This window comes from Carex rostrata, chromosome 19, assembly GCF_964058835.1.
Source record: "Carex rostrata chromosome 19, lpCarRost1.2, whole genome shotgun sequence".
Lineage (NCBI taxonomy): Eukaryota > Viridiplantae > Streptophyta > Magnoliopsida > Poales > Cyperaceae > Carex > Carex rostrata.
Window position 1 is genome coordinate 3,454,061 of NC_135936.1, and position 20,650 is coordinate 3,474,710.

The 20,650-nt window shown below is 33.6% G+C and overlaps 3 protein-coding genes and 1 long non-coding RNA gene across 6 annotated transcripts; 1 reads left to right on the top strand and 3 right to left on the bottom strand.

Moving 5' to 3' along the window:
• Window positions 1-845: 845 nt before the first annotated feature.
• ABO5 (ABA Overly-Sensitive 5) lies at window positions 846-3,356 on the bottom strand. Its single transcript, XM_078320953.1, has 2 exons — window positions 2,518-3,356; window positions 846-2,202 (listed from the first exon to the last, which is right to left on the bottom strand). Exons 1-2 carry the CDS (start codon window positions 3,265-3,267, stop codon window positions 982-984), a joined length of 1,971 nt encoding a protein of 656 aa, XP_078177079.1. The 5' UTR covers window positions 3,268-3,356; the 3' UTR covers window positions 846-981.
• Window positions 3,357-9,329: 5,973 nt separating this feature from the next.
• On the bottom strand, window positions 9,330-13,542 carry LOC144571666 (uncharacterized). 3 transcript variants are annotated; one of them, XM_078321013.1, is made up of 5 exons: window positions 13,087-13,542; window positions 12,065-12,484; window positions 11,569-11,628; window positions 10,557-10,724; window positions 9,330-9,948 (listed from the first exon to the last, which is right to left on the bottom strand). In XM_078321013.1, exons 2-5 carry the CDS (start codon window positions 12,273-12,275, stop codon window positions 9,887-9,889), a joined length of 501 nt encoding a protein of 166 aa, XP_078177139.1. In that variant the 5' UTR covers window positions 12,276-12,484; window positions 13,087-13,542; the 3' UTR covers window positions 9,330-9,886. The 3 variants fall into 3 exon arrangements, 2 of the variants coding, with proteins under 2 accessions (XP_078177139.1, XP_078177140.1); XM_078321014.1 differs by having other exon boundaries at window positions 9,330-10,241; XR_013517553.1 differs by lacking the exon at window positions 11,569-11,628 and having other exon boundaries at window positions 9,330-10,241.
• A 3,586-nt stretch (window positions 13,543-17,128) lies between these two features.
• LOC144571616 (deSI-like protein At4g17486) lies at window positions 17,129-20,429 on the top strand. Its single transcript, XM_078320966.1, has 4 exons — window positions 17,129-17,512; window positions 18,694-18,981; window positions 19,508-19,591; window positions 20,110-20,429. The coding sequence occupies exons 1-4, from the start codon at window positions 17,380-17,382 to the stop codon at window positions 20,265-20,267; spliced, it is 663 nt and encodes a 220-aa protein (XP_078177092.1). The 5' UTR covers window positions 17,129-17,379; the 3' UTR covers window positions 20,268-20,429.
• LOC144571618 (uncharacterized) lies at window positions 19,024-19,497 on the bottom strand. Its single transcript, XR_013517542.1, has 2 exons — window positions 19,114-19,497; window positions 19,024-19,071 (listed from the first exon to the last, which is right to left on the bottom strand). It is a non-coding gene; the product is annotated as an uncharacterized LOC144571618 (long non-coding RNA).
• Window positions 20,430-20,650: the final 221 nt, after the last annotated feature.

Here is a 20,650-nt window from a genome sequence, read left to right on the forward strand (position 1 = left end):
AACATACAAGCAGGACTAGACATATTTTGGAATCAATAATTGTATAGTGAAGCTTGGAACTTAATTTCAAAAATAATTAACACAATATGTTCAACAAATCCTATCCAGGGTGAGACAAACAGGACAAGACATATTTTGGAATCAATAATTGTATAGTAAAGCTTGGAACTTAATTTAAAAAATATTTAACACAATATGTTCAACAATCCTATCCAGTGTGAGATAAACATATTCCTCATCTTCATGGGCAACCAAGAATATGTGATATATACGAATTTTAATTGTTCCAAAACATTCCATTGTTCCATTTGCAAGGAATCAGAGCAACCAAAGACCACTTTTCAAAGTATGGAATTATAAATTTAACATCTAAAAATGCCCACATAATACTTAAAAAAAGTTCAATTGAAATATGATGAAAGTCACTTACCTGGTCACAGTATATAAACAAGACTGTTAAAGTAACAAAAATAAACTCGCTCCAATGACATAAACAGATAACCTTGAAGTTATTAAGGGCCTGTTCAGCTGCACAGTGGAAATGAGAATAGGAACGGGAATAGAAAAGGTTTGAACTAAAATTTACTGTTCAAAAAAAAAAATTCCGTCAGAGTGAATTTTCATTTTCTCACGTGAACAATAAACTTTAGTTTGCAGCCGAACAGGCCCTTAATAACTTCAAGGTTAAAATGGCAGCTACGTAAATACCTCTCAAGCATACATTTTGAAGCATATGTTCCATTTTCCAAATGAATTAAGAACTTTAATCCACTAGGAACTAATATTCTAGTGGCAAAAGAAACTACAATTTTCAGGAAAGAATATTATCCGACATAAGACAAATGGAACAAAGAATCTCTTTCAATATTTTCATTGCTATAATTTTTTTTCCTACAAGCCCATCTCTCTTCCAGCATTTTAACAAACAGCTTATTAATCTTAATAAGAGTAAGATCATGCTAAACATAACTTGCATTTATGTCATCTAAGTGGGCTTACGACCCAGCCCGTGGTGCGGCCTGACTTTCTCTCTCTGTAATTTCTTTCTCTAGATACCCTAGGGGACCGAGCCTGCAACCTCTCTACAATCGAGTAAGTTATCAAATCAGGACAAAGCCCCTGCTCCTTCAACCTCTCATACATCTCATATGCCTCGCGTACATTCCCTCTCCTCTCCAAACAATCCATCAAAATGTTATAAGTCACAAGATTAGGCACACACCCCTCTCTAAGCATTTCATCAAACAGGTTACATGCCATCTCAACCTTGCTCCCTTTCCCAAAACACTCGATCAGTGTACTATATGTGAATACATCTGGGTTTAAACCTTTCTCTTGCATCTCTTTGAATCTCATGTGTGCCTCATCTAATTCACCATTTTTACCTAGACAGTTTATCAGAGAATTGTATGTGACAACATCGGGCATGCAACTTGACCTCTCCATTTCTTCAAACAATTCCATTGCTCTGTCAACCATGCCAACCTTACCTAGGCTTGATATGATGACATTGTATGTGAATATATCAGGTGAAATGCCTTCAATTTTCATCTTTTCGAAAAGTTCAAACATGTGAGATACTTGTTTTTGCTTCCCAAGGGATGAAATTACCAAGTTGTACATGATCAAATCTGGAAATATTGCTTTCTCTCTCATCATCTGAAGTAAATCCATGGCCTCTATGGTTTTATTAGCATTGCATAGTACTTCTAACATAGACATGAATGCATCTCTATCACCTGTCTTACATGAACTCCACATTCGGCAAAACAAACCATGAGCCTCACTTGCATAACCCAACTTACATAATTGTTTTACCAAATAAGCGTAGATTGAACGGGTCACATACTGACTAGATATATCTATTACCTCACTTAGCCGATAAATCTGTCCAGCAGTTACCAAGGCATCTAATACCAGAGTAAATGTGAATTCATTTGGTATGCACTCCCTTTCAACCATTTTGGAGAAGAGAAAAATCACTTTTTCAACCTTTCCATTTTTTGAAAGCACTTGAAGTATCGTGTTAAAGCAGATGAGGTTTGGCTGGTGGCCTCTCAATACCATTTCGTCGAAGTAAGAGAGAGCCTCCTCTACTGTACTGGCAATTCCTGCCATCCGTATTAGGGTGGTGTAAGTGTACAAGTCGGGGTCACAGCTGTTTCTTTTCATATCCTCAAACACCTTACGAGCATGGTCAACCTGCTTAAACAAGACTAGAATATCGGTATCAATACAATACAAGTCAGAATCATTAGAGATACAGACATATGTAATGTGCAGAACTTGTTTGGTTATTTTCATGAACTAATTATGTTGCTCCAGTAATGGTACAGCATAAAAGATTACCAGGTTATACATTACTCGCAATGTTTTTTTCTCTATTCAGGGAAATTATTTTTGTTGGTTTTAAATCCCATATGCACTCCTCAGCTTTCCTACCATGACTAGCTGCTACTGGTACACAAGCCCATACAGCTTATGCTAAAAGGGAAAACTAAAAGAAAGGAAACATACCATGCCTGCTTGTGCCAATGCATGTAAAAGCATATTATACGCAAAAATGTCGAGCTTATACCCCTTCCTCCTCATCTCATCATAAACCCTAAACCCTTGTTTTACATCTCTACCCCTTATATATGCCTGTACTATACACTTGTAAGTATACCCATTGAGGCTTAGTCCCCATTTTTCCACCAATTCCATGCATCTATTAACCCCATTTGCACCAACCATACCAATCAACAAATTTATGGTCGATATATTCCCAGTAACACCGTCTCTCCCCATTTGATTAATCAAATCCCACGCCACACTGGCATCTTCGGCACCATGTCGAGAAAGTATGTGCAACATTCGATTGTACGTGCAAGAATCGTGCATGAATCCAGGTAGTGTCGCGACAAATTTGAAGAATTGAAGGCTTTTAGAAAGAGAATTGAGTGATTTAAGGACTAAGCTAATTTCGTATGAAGTGGGGGGTGAGGGGAGAGAAGAGAAGAAGTCGGTGAGAGAGAGGTAGGGATCGACTGAGGAGCGTAGCAAAAGGTTCACTATATGGCAGACGAGGTTATGGCGTGGTAGGGGAATGCCACGAGGGCCGCGGGGTAGGGAATGGGAGGGCGACTCAATGGCAACGGAGAGCGAGGTACCGGTTCGGTCGGACCGGACGACCCGACCGGTGTAGGTGTGAGTTTGCGTTTGTGTTGTGGAGAGAGACCGGCATGGGAGGAGACGGTGAAGGAACCGCCGAGTCATGGACCTCATGGTGAGTCTCCGCTTAGGTCGGCTGGAGTGTGGTTTAGCTTGGTTCGGTTTAGTTTCTCCCTGGCCCAGCGGCCCCGCCCAGTGCGAAGGAGCTTGTATAATGCGAGTGTCTTGTTATTTTATTAATGAAATTTCAGGTATGCCCTTGAAAAATCTTAAAATTACGTAATTGCTCTTCTAAAATTCATAATATATATTTATCCTTCGAAATTTGAAGAACTCAGAAATTATCTAAATTGTCTTTTATTTTTAAATATATTTTAAATTTATAAAATTCTCATTTTATTTTGTATTAAAAAATAAAAAATATGTTACATGTGTAAGACTGCTAAAATTTTGTTTATTTACCATCTTAATATTTCCAAATTCTGACTTTACTATTGATTTTTGAAAAATTCATCTCTTATCACGTGCGCACAATTTGGGGGTCAGGTGCACCAGAGCAAACATAGTCATGTACACTTTTGAGATTTTTGAGGATTCAAAAGACGAAAGAGAAACCAAGACTACTGAAAATCATTCGAAGAAATGTCAGAAATGCTAGGAATGTTAGAAATGGTACCCGATAGGGTTATTTTTATTTCTTTAAAATATCATATCTTAAAATTAACAATTATGAAATCTAACGACATATACCGATTTTTTTACTTATATTCAAAAAAATATAAATTTAAAAAACTAACCAAACTTCTCGTCAATTTTGAAAACTACCCAAACCGGAAAAAAAATTTCCGGTTTCAACACCAATTTCCGTAAAAAAAATTTCCGGTAAATGGATATTAAAACCGGAATAATTTTTTCCGGTTTTAGAATTTATTTTTATTTTTTTTAAAACCGGAATAATTTTTTCCAGTTTTAGGATTATTTCTTTTTTAGGAAATTTTTTGTTTTTCGGATTCTATTTTTTTTTATTTTTTAGTTTTTATAATTTATTTATTTTTTGTATTGAAGTATTACAAATATTTAATATATTTTTTTTAAAATAGATGAAATACTATATAATTTGATTTATTCGAAAGACTGCTACAAATAATCCGGATCAACATTTTTATGCCGGATTTTTTACGGCCGTAAAAAAAAATAATATAATATAATATATGTATATGTAATATAATATAATATAATATAATATAATATATGTATATGTATACTAGTAATCATGCCCGTGCACAGCAACGGGAGCAAATTATGTAGTAGAAATCATTAAGCTCCTTAATAAGGAGGAGAGATAATTTAAATCAAATTTGTAGTGAAAAATAGTTAAATACTATATTTATCTACAAGATAACACATGTGAACTCTAGTGTAGTGGTAAGAATTTTGGCACCAACAGAACCCAACTAGGTTCGAATCCTGCCTTCAGCAGAAAAAAATTCAGAGGCGCGTTCCACGGGTGCGGCGAGCGGTCTACGGGCACTGGGATCATATGCGGCGTGACTAGTGCATACTTAAGTGTCAAAGCTCATAATTTAGAAAATTCATCTATGTGCGATCTGGAAATTCAACGGCTGAGCATCATTCCGAAAAAAAAAAAGTAAATCAGGACCCAGGACCCTTGCAGGATCTAGACATTAAGCTCCTTAATAAGGAGGAGAGATATAATATAATATAATATAATATAATATAATATAATATATATGTTAAAATGTGCTTGCATATCAAATTTTATATTTTTTTTGAATTTTTTTACTATTTATTATGTATTTAACAAAATCGCTATATTCAGACCATTGAATTTTTGTACCCATCTTAATAAATAGTAAACAATTTAGAAAAATGTAAAATTTGATCTGCAAGCACATTTTAAAATATCCATCATGTTGAACGGTTTGGATCGACTGTTTGGACTTTGAAAACTTTGAAAATACCGATCGTTGAATGCCTACCGTTGAACGAAAACTTAAACTGAATTTTTGAGGCAATAAACGAGGGTTCACTAAACGAGGGTTCCAATGCCTCATTTTTTTATACCTCATCATACCTCATATTTTATATCTTCATTTTCTTCATATTCAAAGTCTAAATTGTCGATCCGAACCGTTCAACATGATATCCATACTAAAATATGGTTAGGGGTGAAATTTTATAATTTTTGAAATAAATTTACTATTTTTTAAGATGGGTAGAAAATCACTGCTTTTTTAACGGTTCAAAAACAGTGATTTTGTACCTATCTTAAAAAATAGCAAAAAAATTCCAAAAAATATAAAATTTCATCTCCATGCATATTTTGTTGAACGGTTCGGATTGACAATTTGGACTTTGAAAACGAAAATATAAAATATGAGGTATGATGAGGTATGAAAAAAATGAGGCATCAGAATTTCAAAAAAACGTCGTTTAGTGCCTCAAAAATTCAGTTTAAGTTTTCGTTCAATGGTAGGCATTCAACGGTCGGTATTTTCAAATTATTTTCAAATCTGGCATGAAAAATATTGATCCGAATTTTTTGTAGTAGTCTTTCAAATAAATCAAATTATATAGTATTCCGTCTATTTAAAAAAAAATTAAATATTTGTAATACTTCAATACAAAAAATAAATAAATTATAAAAACTGAAAAATGAAAAAAAAATCCGAAAAAAAAATTTCCTAAAAAAAAAATTTTCGGAAAAAAAATTTTCATAAAAAAAAAAATCCTAAAACCGGAAAAAAATATTCCGGTTTTAATATCCATTTACTGGAAATTTTTTTCCGGAAATTGGTGTTGAAACCGGAAAAAAAATTTCCGGTTTGGGTAGTTTTCGAAATTGACGAGAGGTTTGGTTAGTTTTTTAAATTTATATATTTTTTTGATATAAATAAAAAAATCGGGACATAATATTTTTTTTCTGTTGTTATTTTGCAGTTTCATCATCTAGAACAGATCATGTGCGGTGTTGTAATTTTTTTTAGATTTTATTTTTTAGTTATGTTGTAGTTCAAACTTATCACATTGTGACATGCTTTATTTTAATTTTTAAGCAACTTGAATTTTATTTATTAGATTAAACATGTGCTTTTAATTTTAATTCTAATTATAAATCAAGTTAGGTTCTGTAATTTATTCATTTCGTTCAACTTTTTAAAGCTGAAAAAATGTTTGTTTTTCATTCAAAACATAACATAACATAACATATTAACATAACATAAAGAGGTACGCAAGATTGTGATGTGTAGCATTGAGGTGCGCAAGACTATGGTGCGCAGCTCTAAGGTGTGTGCGCATCAGAGTTTCTCACATGGTAAGATATGAATTTTTCATAAATCAATACGAAGTAAGAATATTGAAATATCGAGGTGGTAACTAAAAATATTTTGGGTAAGACTGTTCTAATTGACACACGCTTGTGTGCTATTATTTAGACACACGCTTGTGTGCTAATTCACTCTTCTAATTGACTGATAGTGATATTTAGACACACGCTTGTGTGCTATTATTATAATTACTACTACTATTATTATTCAAAATTATATTCTATTATATGAAAAATATAAATTTTAAACCTTGCCCACAAGTTTTCAAGTATTAATGAGGCAACACCGCAACGACCACGGATGTAAGGATGTCTTCTAATTTTAATGTATTGAGAACATTATTTATTTGAAAAAAAATAGTTATTAATTAAGTTGCTTTCGGATTTTGTCTTGAAAAAGGAATTATTTGTTTAAAAAATTATAGATTGTTCCAATGAGATACATTGTATCAAAAAAATTAATATGCTTTAAAAATTATACAAAATAACAATACAATGGAAGATTATACGATTAGCCATGCAAGGTTATCTGAGGGGAGCACAAAATTTTAAGTGTTTCTCATTACAACTTCACAAATCAAACATATATTATATTTTAAATAAAAGAGAGAATAAAAAAAAATGCAAAAGTTGGAATAAATGAAGAGAAGCAAGTCAATTGGACAATGAACGTGACAAATGGCATATGTAGGCCTGTTCGGCGGAACCGATAGAATGGGAATAGGAACAGGAACAAGAAAAGTTTGAACTGAAAATTATTGTTTACGTGGGGAAAAAAAATTCAGTCTGAGTGAATTTTTTTTTTCCCACGTGAAAAATAATTTCGTTGCTGCAGCCGAACAGGCCTGTAAGGAACTAGTAAACCCAACCATCTTTATGTATTTATTATTTAAAATTTAAAATATAGCAGCGTGTTTTTTTTTTAAAGAATAAAGTCATGTCATTATTATTGGGTTGTTATAAATTAAAATAATTACAATATTAGTCAACAACTCCGACTTAACTTTCTCTAATACTACTCCACAATTCTTATATAACTTTTTGTTAATTTTTTGCTTAAGATAAGACGAGAATTTTAATGATAGTAAATATATATATGTGTGTGTGTGTGTGTGTGTGTGTGTGTGTTAGTCTAATGTTGTTTCCAGCTTGTAATTTTGACATATTGTTTCTAGAAAAAATTGGATGAGAAATTACAAAAGCAAGAGCTACTTGGCTCTAAGAACGAAAAAAAAATTAATAGGTTCTGATACTTCTGTCATAAAAGATAAAATATTAGCCAACAAATTCCAGCTTCATATTACTTTCTCTAATTCTAAGTACTCAACAATTTTGGCATGTTTTTATTCAGTTTTCCTTAAGATAAGAGTGGGATCGATGTATAGATATTAAATTATTTGTTAGTCTAAATGTTGTTCCGAGCTTGCAATTACAAAAGTATGAGCTACTTATAAGCTATGAAAGAATGGATTAAAATTTTCATAGGTGACAAATACTTGTAAAATTAATATTGCATTTTGATTTGCTATTTACAAATCAGTGCTGTATTTATTTGGCAAAACTTTGTCCCCTTCATGTGTAGAAAGTATCTTAGCTTAGCAAAAGATTTATCATACTAGATTGGAAATCCGCAAACAGCGACGGTTTTTTAATTTTATTATAAATAATGAATGTATTGTTGATGTTAGCACATTAATTAGTTTCTTTTCAAAGAAACTAAGTATTCACATAATAATAGTTAGTTGTATTTAACAAGGAGTGAGAAGAGTAATAATACATATGACAATAATTAAGAATCAATTTTTTATGTAGTGACAATAATTAAGAATCAATCTTTAATGTAGTGACAAAAGACAATATTTTTTGTGTAGAAGATCGTAGATTCAAAATCTAGATAGAAGTCCTTTATAAACATAAATAGAAGTCGAAGTAATGAACCTCCATTTTTCTATCTAAAAAAATAATACATCTCACCATAAAAAAATAATAGTTTGCAAAAAGAGAACTGATCATAACTAACATTCAAATTTTCTGTTATAGTAGAAATTAAGAGTGACTGGATGAGGTTATCATATTACATATCCGCACATATTATGTTTATATCTTTATTTTCAAAGTTCAAATAATTGTTATTTATATATAAATGTAGTTAGAAGTCAAATTTATTATGCATATTACAGATCAGCACACACACTAGTCCAAATAATTATTATCCATATAAAAATATGCTTAGATGCTAAATTGTACATTTTTTTAGAATACACTTGTTATTTTTTGTAGGTAGGAACAAAATTACTTGAGTGAGTCTATGGTAATATGCATATCACGATTTGGCACCGTGCTACGGCTCTATATTCGAGTTTTCAAATCCTAACGGTCGATCCGAACCGTTCATCTTGTTTTCCATATTAACTAGATGCTTTGTTGCGGCGTTGCCGCAACTGTTTTTTGATGCATCTTAGTGTAAAGGTGGGTACAATTTGTTATATGATTTTGTTGTGTTTATAGTAACAAATATTTACCTTGGATGGGAATTGGAATAGTAACTAACAGGATCAAGAAAAACCTTAGATATATATATACAACTTGAGAAATAAGTCGGTAAAGAAATAGTAAACTAAATTTGTCCAACAAATTTTGGTGCTAATTTACAAATACAATGCATAACTATTTAGATAAGCGCAACATTGAAGTTGAAGAAGTATCTTATACCTTTATGCACACTAATTCAATAATCAATTAATATCCATAAAACAGTTTACATTTGCTTAGCAGTTTCAACTTTTTCTCAATATCAAGCAGCAATTCTGAAATTCTCTCTCTGTGGATTGTTGTTTCTATCTGTGCAGAGGTAGTCCTCTTTGGTTGGAAGCTTTCTTTTAAATTTTCAATAGTAACATCGCAATTATAAGTTACATCTCAATTAACTTGTACCAGTTGTATTTCTTTTAAATTCTGATTCTGAATGAAATATGTGCTGCAATAAGTAAACAGAAGATGAAAAAATAATTTGAATTAATTGGACATACTGTCAGATTTGTAACATGGCAAATGCATATAGGGAGCCCACTGGCACACAACAATAATTAATTTGATATAAGCAGAATGAAGAGTTCAGATATACAGTTTTTCCAAACAGTTTATCTTCAATTGGTACATTTGATTCTCTCTGCTTCACAACTGTATTCATCTCTTTCTAAAAAATATAGAAGACAAAAGGGAATTTAATTCAAATGCTGTGGTAGTCAAGCTTCAATGTAGCTTTGCTTTGTACTTTTTTCTTTTGAAATAATCGAATTTACTTGACCAAAAGATGATAAGAAAATAACAGAGGGAAAGGCATATTTGCTTCTGTAGAAGTTATAGTCTAGTTATATTAGGATCTTATATTACATCATTGTTTCCATCTAGCTGATAATAACAGTTCTTCCAATTGCTATAGCTTCCTACAAAGGTACATAAGTTAGTTGAATTTACCCAAGAAAGTTGAGGAAACTCATTAATATTTTTGCAATATCTTTCCTGGTTGAGAGGAGGCTGCATAAAAGACATTTTGATAGGACACAGATCACAGACACTATGAATTTCTCAAAAGTCAACAATTAAGAATTTCAATAAAAATATGTCAAGACTATCATGCGAGCAACAACACGAATTCGCAATCCTTTAAAGCATATGAGCCAGTGAAATAGATTTGGTTAACAGATGCTGGATTGAACCCCTTGGTTATTTTATTTACCTAAAATTTAGTGAAGATACAACACTGGCAATATTATAAACGATAGTTTGTGGAAACCATATGATGCTTTGTTGGATGAATGATGATCCAAAATTTTAGTATAATATGAACCGACCATTACTTATAATTCCATTAGTTAGAAAAAAAAAATGGATTATACCCATGGAAATAAGAGGATTGAGGTTTTGGAGCTCATTTCTCAGCCAATAAAAGAACATTAAAAATGCATAAACTATGGAAGGTCTCATCTTATTAAAAAAATAGTATAACATAGCGTAAATCTGATAGAGAGAAAGAGAGACTGAGAGAGCATACTGTTGTAAAAACCATTGACATAATGAGAAGCAGATGAATCTTCATAAGCAAGACGAGCATCACCTTTATTTTTTCCATTTTCGTCAGTGTAAATTTTTTTATTATATAGCCACTGATCCTTATACCCGCCTCGCTTCTGCTTGATGCTCCCCACCTGAACATTCCAACCTAAGTAAAAAGGAAAGAATTAATTATTTCATGATTTGGATGCCAACGTGTAAGTCAATTACACATAATCACAACTGCTTGCGTCTATTTCATGCATTTATTGGGCATTCTCATTTAAGCGAGGCATAAAACTGAAATGTTTTTGCTTTGTTTTCCTTCCTTCTGATCCTTGATAAAAATAAAATAGTAGAGACTGCAATCTTAGGCATAAAGAAACAGTGTTGAGACACTCAATTGGAAGATAAAGATAGAAGATGGTTTAGAAAAAAAAAATCAAGTGTGATTCTTTAGCAGACCAATACCGCAGAAAAGTTCTTGTAACTCATCAATAGAAACATCAGGGGCCAAATTGGAGATATAAATCCTCAAATACTTCATTTACTAAACAAAAGAAGAAGCAAAATGGGACTAAATATGCTGCAAATGTGTTGTCAGCTTCGATTTGCACTCTTGCTATTATCTGAGAATCTTGTGGCTAAATCAGGACAAATAATCCACCTTCATTTTGATTTCCATTGGCTTTTGAATAATAAATTCTAATATATATACAGATATTAGCACTGATACATTGTTAACAGTAGACTGGTTGTTCCCATTTTTTCCCTTTTACACTTACCAATATTTGTTTTCCTTTGAATGTCATTTTGTAGTTTAATTGCTTAATTTAGCCCATTTGGAAAAAAATTCAGATCGACAAGGACTGATTCCGGTCCGATTCGGTCAATTCCGAATTGAATCGGCCAATTTTCGGAGCCATGGAAAAAATGAATCAAAGAAGTAGAGGTCAAACAATTTATATGAAAACAGAAAAAATATATGCAACGATAGATTTTAGAAATTTGACCAAGACAGTGAGAGTAGAGGCTGACAACAACGAAGGAGCTCCTACTTTTTATTGGCCATGCTAAAAATGATGTTGAGAAAAAAAAATTGGGCATTTAGATTAGATTTGCAATGAATTAAAAATATTGTATATGCAATAATATAAATGTAAATAAAGGTTGATATATTTAAATTCACGGATACTATATTAACGGAAAAATTCAGATTCTATCCTGAGTGTGCATGATATTCCATAATATGATGAGTTTACTGTCTTATATGATTCACAATATTGTGCTTTTCAAGTTGCAGGTTGTAATTTTTCATATTGGCAACAATGTTCAATCAATTTAACTGGTTTTTATTAGAGACAATACATGCCCAATCAGTGTATCAGTACATGTCAGAGCAAACATCAGAACATCTAGATCCAGTTGGACAGTACTTCATTACGTACATACAATACTACTAGCCAAAAAATAAGTTCAATAATTTCATAGATGATCATTGATCCAAACCTGCTGATATATAATGGTCAGCTGTTGCGCCAAGTCGAAAACCTTGGCCTCTTTCACCAAGCACTCCTTGAGTCCTTCTCCTCCTCCAGCATCCTGCACCCTGCCACTGATCCACCTCCTCCCCACCCGTTAGCCACTGTCTGTTTAATATTACTTTACATGCCAAGAAAGTCTGTACCGCCTTTTGCTGGCACACTACCCACCAAACCATCTCTAACTACCTTGAAGATGACTTTGCACCAACAACCCCTCATCTGAATCTGTCTCATTGTCTGTTTGGGAATGAGATGAAGCTGCTGCAGGGTCCTGCAAGAAGGTGTGCAACGCAATGCAGCGAACGATAGGATGAGCTGCAATTCAGCGCAGGTACTTCTTTAGGGAATTCCTCCATTGCTCCACAAACTCATGCCTTAGCATCACCTAAATAAGTTATAAATTTAATATATTTTTTTAGTACACTTTCTCTGCATAATTTGTTATTAATTTGAGGATTATACCAATTACTACGAATATGTTTCCCATACATTTCCGTATCTAAGAAATGTCAGGTTTATTGTTTGCTCAAAGTTCCATTGAATATAGTATTATGACCTCAAATTTGTGGACCAATTTTGTATCATTAAGCCTATGTTTGAAAGAACAATGAGTGATTTATAGCATAAGCTGCAATAAGTAATTTTTATTACAAAAAAATTGAGTGACTCATGACTATTAAAATTATCTTAATCCAAGCAACTAATCCTATAAAAATATTTAATTATTGAGCTTCAATAAGGTAATTGCAAAAACCTGGCCCTAACAAACAATTTTTTTTATAAATGTTAAAGCTGGATACACACAAAGAACAAAGATTTGGACAACTGAACATTTTAACTAAATGCGAGTAGATTAAACGAATACTGAAGAAATCCATAATCTTTTTTCTATAACAGTACAGACCAGGAAATTACCACATTAATTGGGTGGTAATTTTGCTTTTATCGCCTAAAAGAAAAGAGGAATAAATAGAGAGCAGGACCCACCTGTAGGAGGAGTTTGTCGGCAATACAGTAGTAGTACTGTGAAGAGATGCAATGGTCGACCTTCACTGGCAGCAGGAGAGAGACCTGCTCTTAATAATTAGGAGTGTGTGACAGTTGAGCCCATTTTGAGAAAAAAAAATGTGGACAAAAAGGCGAGAAAGGATTCTCTTAAGCGGAAGGCAGCCGCGACGAGGAACGTGGAAGAACAGGTAGCGGAGAAGAGGACCAATTTGAATAAATGGGAGAACAACATTAAATTTTCTACAGTAGAGCTTCCTCGTCTTCAAACTTCGAAGAAGGTAAATGGGGAAGAGGTCCGGAGCAGGAGGAGAAGAGGAAATGGGAGTCGGTGTCCCCAAGGAAGGAAGCCCATGACAAGAACAACAGGGAAACTCGGGGAGACAGCGGTGAGCAGCACGTACCACAGGCTGAGCACGTGGCAACTGTGGAGGCGGAGGGAAATGACGGGTGGCATAACGACGAACGAATTTGTGAGTTGAAGCGGTATCGTGTGGGATGACGTCAGGAAACATAAATGTAACGCATAGGGGACCGCCCATCTCCCATCCGACGACGCAAAAGCAGGGTGTTACTGTAGAATGAACAGTAACACCCATCCAAAATTAGTATATTGATAATATGTGTTTGGAGACCAAATTTTACATTTTTTGAAATTTTTTTATTATTTTTTTAGATTTATTGAAAATCACTGTTTTTGGATGGTCCAGAATTTTCAGATCAAGTGATTTTCTAAATATCTAAAAAAATAGTAAAAAAATTTCAAAAAATGTAAAATTTGGTCTCCAAACACATATTAATATGGAGAACAAGATGAACGGTTCGGATCGACCGTTAGGATTTAGAAACTTAAATATAGAGCCGTAGCACGGTAACAACCCGTGATATGCATATTACCATAGACTCACTCAAATTACTTGGTCTAAAATTTTTGAATCATCCAAAAGTAGTGATTTTCTAATTATCTAAATGTATATTAAAAAGTTTCCACAAATGATAAATTTTGATCTTCAATTGTATTTTCATATGAAGATCATATTAAGCAGTCCATATCAACTATTTTAATTTTAAAAATAAAAATATATATAAATTCATGAACTAATATGTAATATACATATCACCATAACCTCACTTTAAAATTAAACCAAACACTATTTCTCATATTATGTTTTGTCATTTTCCTTATTATGTAATTTATTTACTAAATAATTACAAAATTTAGGTCGAAGTAATGGGAAGCTTTACATCTGCTAGTGAAGATAATTCCAATCTCATTTTCTTAGGACGTGTTCTGATGGACATTAAGGACCCGTTCGACATATTACTGTTCACCGTGGGAAAAAAAAAATTTGCTTATAGCTAAATTTTTATTCCCACGGTGAACAGTAAAATCCAGTTCAAAATTTTTGATTCCCACATCCATTCCTATTTCCTACTGGACTGCCGAATGAATCCTAATAATTGGTGGGACTATGGATTCAATGGAAAAATTAGTCCACGAGGTGTTCGGATGGTTTCTTTTTCCACTATTGGATTGGTTACTTTTTCAATCTCTTCGGAGTAAAAAACTAGATCAAACCAAATTATATTTTTCCCGTAATCTTTTACTCCATCTCTCTCCTCGAGTTTTTCAAACAAAAATGTTTAATGCATTAGTATTCAATGTTGAATAAATTATGCTTATACTTGCATATGAGTCTCATAATAATTATCATGATCTCAAATTATTTAATTTAATTTTCTAATTAAAAAAAATGCTTTCGGTTATTGAAGGTCATAATGGTTTCTACCATTATTTTGATATCATTCATATAATTTACACGACTAAGGAGAATTTTAATTTATTATACTTATACATTTTTAAATTTAAAATTTTAGATATGTTAATTATTATACTTCACATTATTAGAATTGATCACAAAACTATTAATAACTATTAACCATCAGATTAGTATTGATAATAAGTCTTTTAAATAGAAAAATATAATTTTTACAAATATATTTCTCAAGTTAGAATTTTTTTTAATGATTAATTCGTATAATCAAACATTCACTTTAGCATACTTTCATAATTAATTATGTGCATACCTCTGAATATGACTATCATATATTAATTTGTGAGTTTTGTATTGAAAAATTATCTCACATAATTCTGGATCTATATCCTCTCACATAGGGGTGGCAACAAGTTGGGTCCAACTCATAATTTGTTTGTTTATTTACCGAGTGAGCTGGATCGATCTGAAATCTTAGCTTATAATTGTCACGAGCCAGCTCGTGAGCTAGACCGAGTCGGCGAGCTAGCTCTCTGGGTATGGTTGGATCTTGTTTTAAGAAGAAAATAAATTTTACAATTTTTTTTGATTGAGCTGAACCAAGTGAGATAGTATAAAATGCACATAAATTCATACATAGCCGAGCTAGACCCTAGCTTGAACTCGTTTAATACAAATGGAGCCACTAACGAGCTGGCTCGTTAATAACTCAGTTCAGTAGCAACGAGCTACTAGTAAGCGAGTAAGATGCGACTCAGAATCGAGCCATGAGCTATGAGCTTAATCTTTTTGCCATGCCTAAGTCTCAGATATCTGATTGAGTACAAATATACAATAAATTCTCAACTGAACAATTAAAATTCGATGTCTATATTTATATCGGAGGTCCGTATTGAAATTCATGCCAAATTAGAACTGACGACTCAAGATCTAATTATACTCAAGTCAGTTATTGCACTAGATCTGAATTCCATAATTCCGTAGTAACCGAACATACCACTTAAGTTTTAATTACTAATCTAACGTATAACGTTGAACACAAATGTACAAAATCGAGCAAGACACAACCAGGTTGGTAATTTGTCTTTTATTAATTACTAGTTAAGTGTCCGTGTATTGCAACGGAAATTGAAATATTGTTATGATTGTTTTATTTAAATGTGATTAATTTTATTTTACTTTTTCATTATGTATTAGTTATTTGGATTGTAAATAACTAAATTCGGCAATTAATTTTAGTGAAAATAATTAATTATAAATAACTCTAAAATAAATATCAAATCTTTCTTACTGCATTGATGATATATTAGTTAATAATGAGAGCAAACAAGAAGTGTTTGGTTCTAAAAATATGCAAAAATAATTGATTACACATTTTTAAACTAATTATGATAATTTTTGTAGTAGTAGAAAGAGTATTGAAATTAATTACAAAACAAAAAAATTGCTGAAAATGGAGGCAACTAATTCACTCAGCAAATGGAAAAGAAATGGGCAGCCCATTATAAAAAGGCCGCGGAGAAAAAATCAAGACGCGCAGAAAAAGAGGAGTCTCAAATGAAACAATTTCTATGTAGATCTTCATGTGGCGAGTATATGGTAACTAAATTTCGACTTCTACACAATCGACAACATGAAACCAATGAATGCAATCGAAATTACTAATTAATGGCTTAGATTGAGATACACTTTTGATGAGGGATTGAAATTTATTAAACAAATGGCTGAGATTTTGTTTGGGCGAATAGAGCTTTGGATTCTAAATTTTTCAACGTGAATTTAGTAGTGAGGATATGACACCATGTCGTCAATTCCAAACATCTACTTCAGAACCCCACTCGGTTCCCTCTACAACGATGGATTTTATCGAAGATTTCTAGACATTCTATACCGCCCTTTCTGAAGATTACATTACTACAGGTTAGAATTAATCTGAACCGTTATATCAAAAATAAAGGTCTCATATTGAGTAAAATTTCGATGAAATCTAGTTGGAGGGAGAGCCGAGAGCGGAAACCCCAGGGCCCACGGGCAGAAGCAGCCTGAGTGTCCTTGTCTCCATAATGCAGTCGGCACTTGGCAGTGCTACCTTGAGATCCTACATGAACTTGGTCTTTCGCCAATATGGTAACTCCATGAAACCGACATGTGGACCCAAATAGTAAGCTGCAATCTTAGAGTTTGTTTTACTGAATAAAATGTCTCTCAGAAGCTTCTTTCTTATCGTCTACCGTCTTCACCGAATCGTAGGACCCACGGTCCATGTAAACTGAGCTCGCTCTCCAATCCTCTTATCGTGGTCAATCATCCCCCTCCCTCGGTCCCTCCTCTCCCTCTCGAACTCCGCAGCCCATTATTAGCTGTGGACGGTAGCGGTGCTCCCCTCTCCCCTCGCTCCTCTCTCTTTCTCTGGTTCTCCTCTCTATCTTCCGACTCGAGAGCTCTCTCTCCCTCTTCGCCCGCTCGAACGGGAGGCTAGGGCTTTGGAGCGGCCTCTTAAATGGGGTCCGTTTTCTCGGCGAGGTCGGATTCGTCGGAGGGGGTTCCAGTGGTGCTCAATGTGTACGATCTAACCCCGATCAATAACTACTTGATCTGGTGTGGCGTTGGCATCTTCCATTCTGGAATCGAAGGTAACATGGATTGATTTAATTTGACTGAATTTGGCCCCCGCCCCCCCCCCCCCCCCCCCCCCCCCCCCCCACACACACACACACCGAAATTGTGAGGTTTTTAGATACTTGACGATATAGCTGATTGTGGGGAACACTCGATCTTTTGCATCCGGTGGTTCTTGACTTCTTGTTTCACTTTGAACCAATTCTCCGTTTATTAGATTCAGTGTAGTTAATGTTATCTTTTATTGGGACTTCTGGTGTAAACAGTATTATCTGAGTGAACGTTTGTTGTCCTTGTTATCCTGATGACAAAAGAAAGCTAAAGAAGCACACTGATTGGGGAATTTTTAATACTGAAAGCAATTCTCGACTTAGTAGACAATTGTGCTAACTCAAAAAAGTAGGCTTCTTTTCAATTGGAAAAGTCCATTTACCTGCTTTTAAATCAACATAATCTGCTTTTGTTATCTTGTTGAACATATTTTTTTCATGAAGTGGTTTGCCCTGTTCCATTTTTTCTCTTGCATAATTAAATTCAGATGCTAAGATTCTGTTGGACTGGGATTAGACAGGAATATTAGTGATGATTGAACTTATTCCTAAACCATGGCAACACCAATTGAGGGAATTAGTACTTACTAGTTGTAATTGCTGTCTTCAATTGTTAGATTTCTTTGTATGTATATTTATTCAAAACTGGAGATTAATAACAGCCTTAAACTTCTCCAAATTCTAATCAGCAAATGCTTTATTCTGACCATGTATTGATCTAGATCCAGGAAGTAGTACTTATAAAACCTCCATTCTTCATCTGCCTATTCCAATCTGAAACAAAGAAACAAAGCTAAATCTCATTGCAAAATTTCAGGACTAATGAGAAATTAAGTGGTATCCCACATCTTTTTTTTTTTATCCACCCATTCTGTACCTGTTGAGTCTCAGCTTGAAATAATATAATCCAGTTTAGCATAATACAGTGTCGCCCCCATCCAAAAAAGATGTGTAACAGGTGCTGTACCATAACAATACCACAATCTTACTATACATAAGCTATCAGCATCTAGTACTGAAACTTTGTATTCTGATGTTTTAATTATTTAATACAACATAGGTTTCGAACCTGCTCTTAACAGTGGGCATCTGAGGCACTGAATTCCTTCTTTTTATTTGTTTAAATTTTTTAACATTTGCAACAGTACATGGAATGGAATATGGTTTTGGAGCCCATGACTACCCATCAAGTGGCGTATTTGAAGTGGAGCCCAAAAAATGCCCTGGCTTCATATACAGGTGCTCCATCCAGCTGGGGCACATCAACATTGCACCAGACCAATTTCGGGAGTTCATCGAGGGGCTCACTTGTGACTACTATGGGGACACTTATCACCTCATCTCTAAAAACTGCAATCACTTCACTGATGAGGTCAGCTCTAAGTTGGTTGGTAGACACATTCCTGGGTGGGTCAACCGCCTTGCTAAGCTAGGTGCGTGTGTTGATATGTATTTTTTTTTCTTTTTCCGTAAGTTTGTTCATATAAGGATGATTGTACCAGCATGAATATACTTGTAAGGTACTGGTTAAATTTGGTTGTACATCTATTAGATGTTGTTACCACTTACCAGTAGTTTGGTTAAGTTTAAATTTAGACCACCTAAGCTTCCATTGAACCCTCATAAATGCATTTTATGCTCAATTTAAACCTGTTCACCCTTGTAAATTATAAATGGTTCAGCTGTGCCTGAATATGATTCTTTTGACTCCATTGAACAAATTGGTCTTGAATTCCCTGTTTGTATAGCAAATCACTAAGCAAGAAAAATATCAAACCGGGTGACAGTTTAATTTTGTTTAGCAAATTCCAAGGAAAATATCAAACCAGATGACCTTTAATTTTCTTTTTAATTTTTTTCACAATTCCGATAAATTTAACATGTGCTATTAATAGACAATCTTTATTGACATTCATTAAAAAAGATTTACTGTAGAAGTTACTATTCAATTTATTTCAGGCGCACTGTGTAACTGTCTTCTACCAGAAAGCATGCGTGTGCCAGTAGCTGTTAAACAAATCTCTGATTACCCCTGCTTCTCAGGTTTTCATTATATTACAAACGAAAGCCTTGCTCTTTCTCTGCTTTTATATTCATAGTTGTGCATGTTGCCCACAACATGCAAATTGCACTTAGCATTCCCTGTAATTGGAGTTCTGGAAGCTCAAAATATTTTGCCATATTTGCAAGGAGAAGATGAAACTGTTAAAACCACGGTTAAATTAGTAAAAGGTTTACTAATTTCCTCTGCGTTTTTTTGCAACCCTTTCACAAAATTGACTCTAAAATCACTCAGCTTAGCATTAGGCAAAATTCGGACAAAATTCATGACTGGAGGGACAAAATCGCTAAACTAAGATAAATGTATCTTAAGGCTATGTTTGGTAGAGGAATAGAGTTGAGGGATAAAACAGAACTCTTTTCCCACGTGAAAGTGGTGATAAGAGTCATTCGCTTGTTATCAGACATGGCCCAAAGCCCACAAATATTCAATAAAATCTAGATGATTATTCTCTATAGTTTAACTTTGTTATTTTTCTTTTATTCTTTCTAAATTGTAGAAGATGGATCTGAGTCATGTTCTATGCTCACAACCACCACCACCACAGCAACACATGAACAGTTCCAATTTGAAAGTGACGATGCAGACCAAGACAAACACCTTCTCTCTCAATCCTCTGCTGCTGAGGTTACCCTCGTGAAAGAAAGTCACAGGTGAAATCAGTAATTAGTTTTATTGGTATGTATATTTTAATTTCTGTACCAAACCAGGTTTTTTCTTTTCTAGTTTATTAATATTCCTTTGTGCTAATTGCATTATTTGTACTGTTTTTAGTACCATCCAAGAAACTGATTCTTTGTCAAAATTGAGAAATTTAAATCATTGGGCATGTTATCTTCTTTAAATTTCAATGAGATGTCTCAAATTGGGTGCAAATTCCGGCCACTTTTTTTTTTTTTTTTCAAAATTGTGCATGTTATCCTCTCTCTCTCGGGGTTGTCTGCTAATGGAGGAATATTGAAGTGTGAAATTGTGTTAGAATATATGTTGAATAGGAGAATGTAATGAAATGTGTGGAAAAAAAGAAATTTGAATGAAAA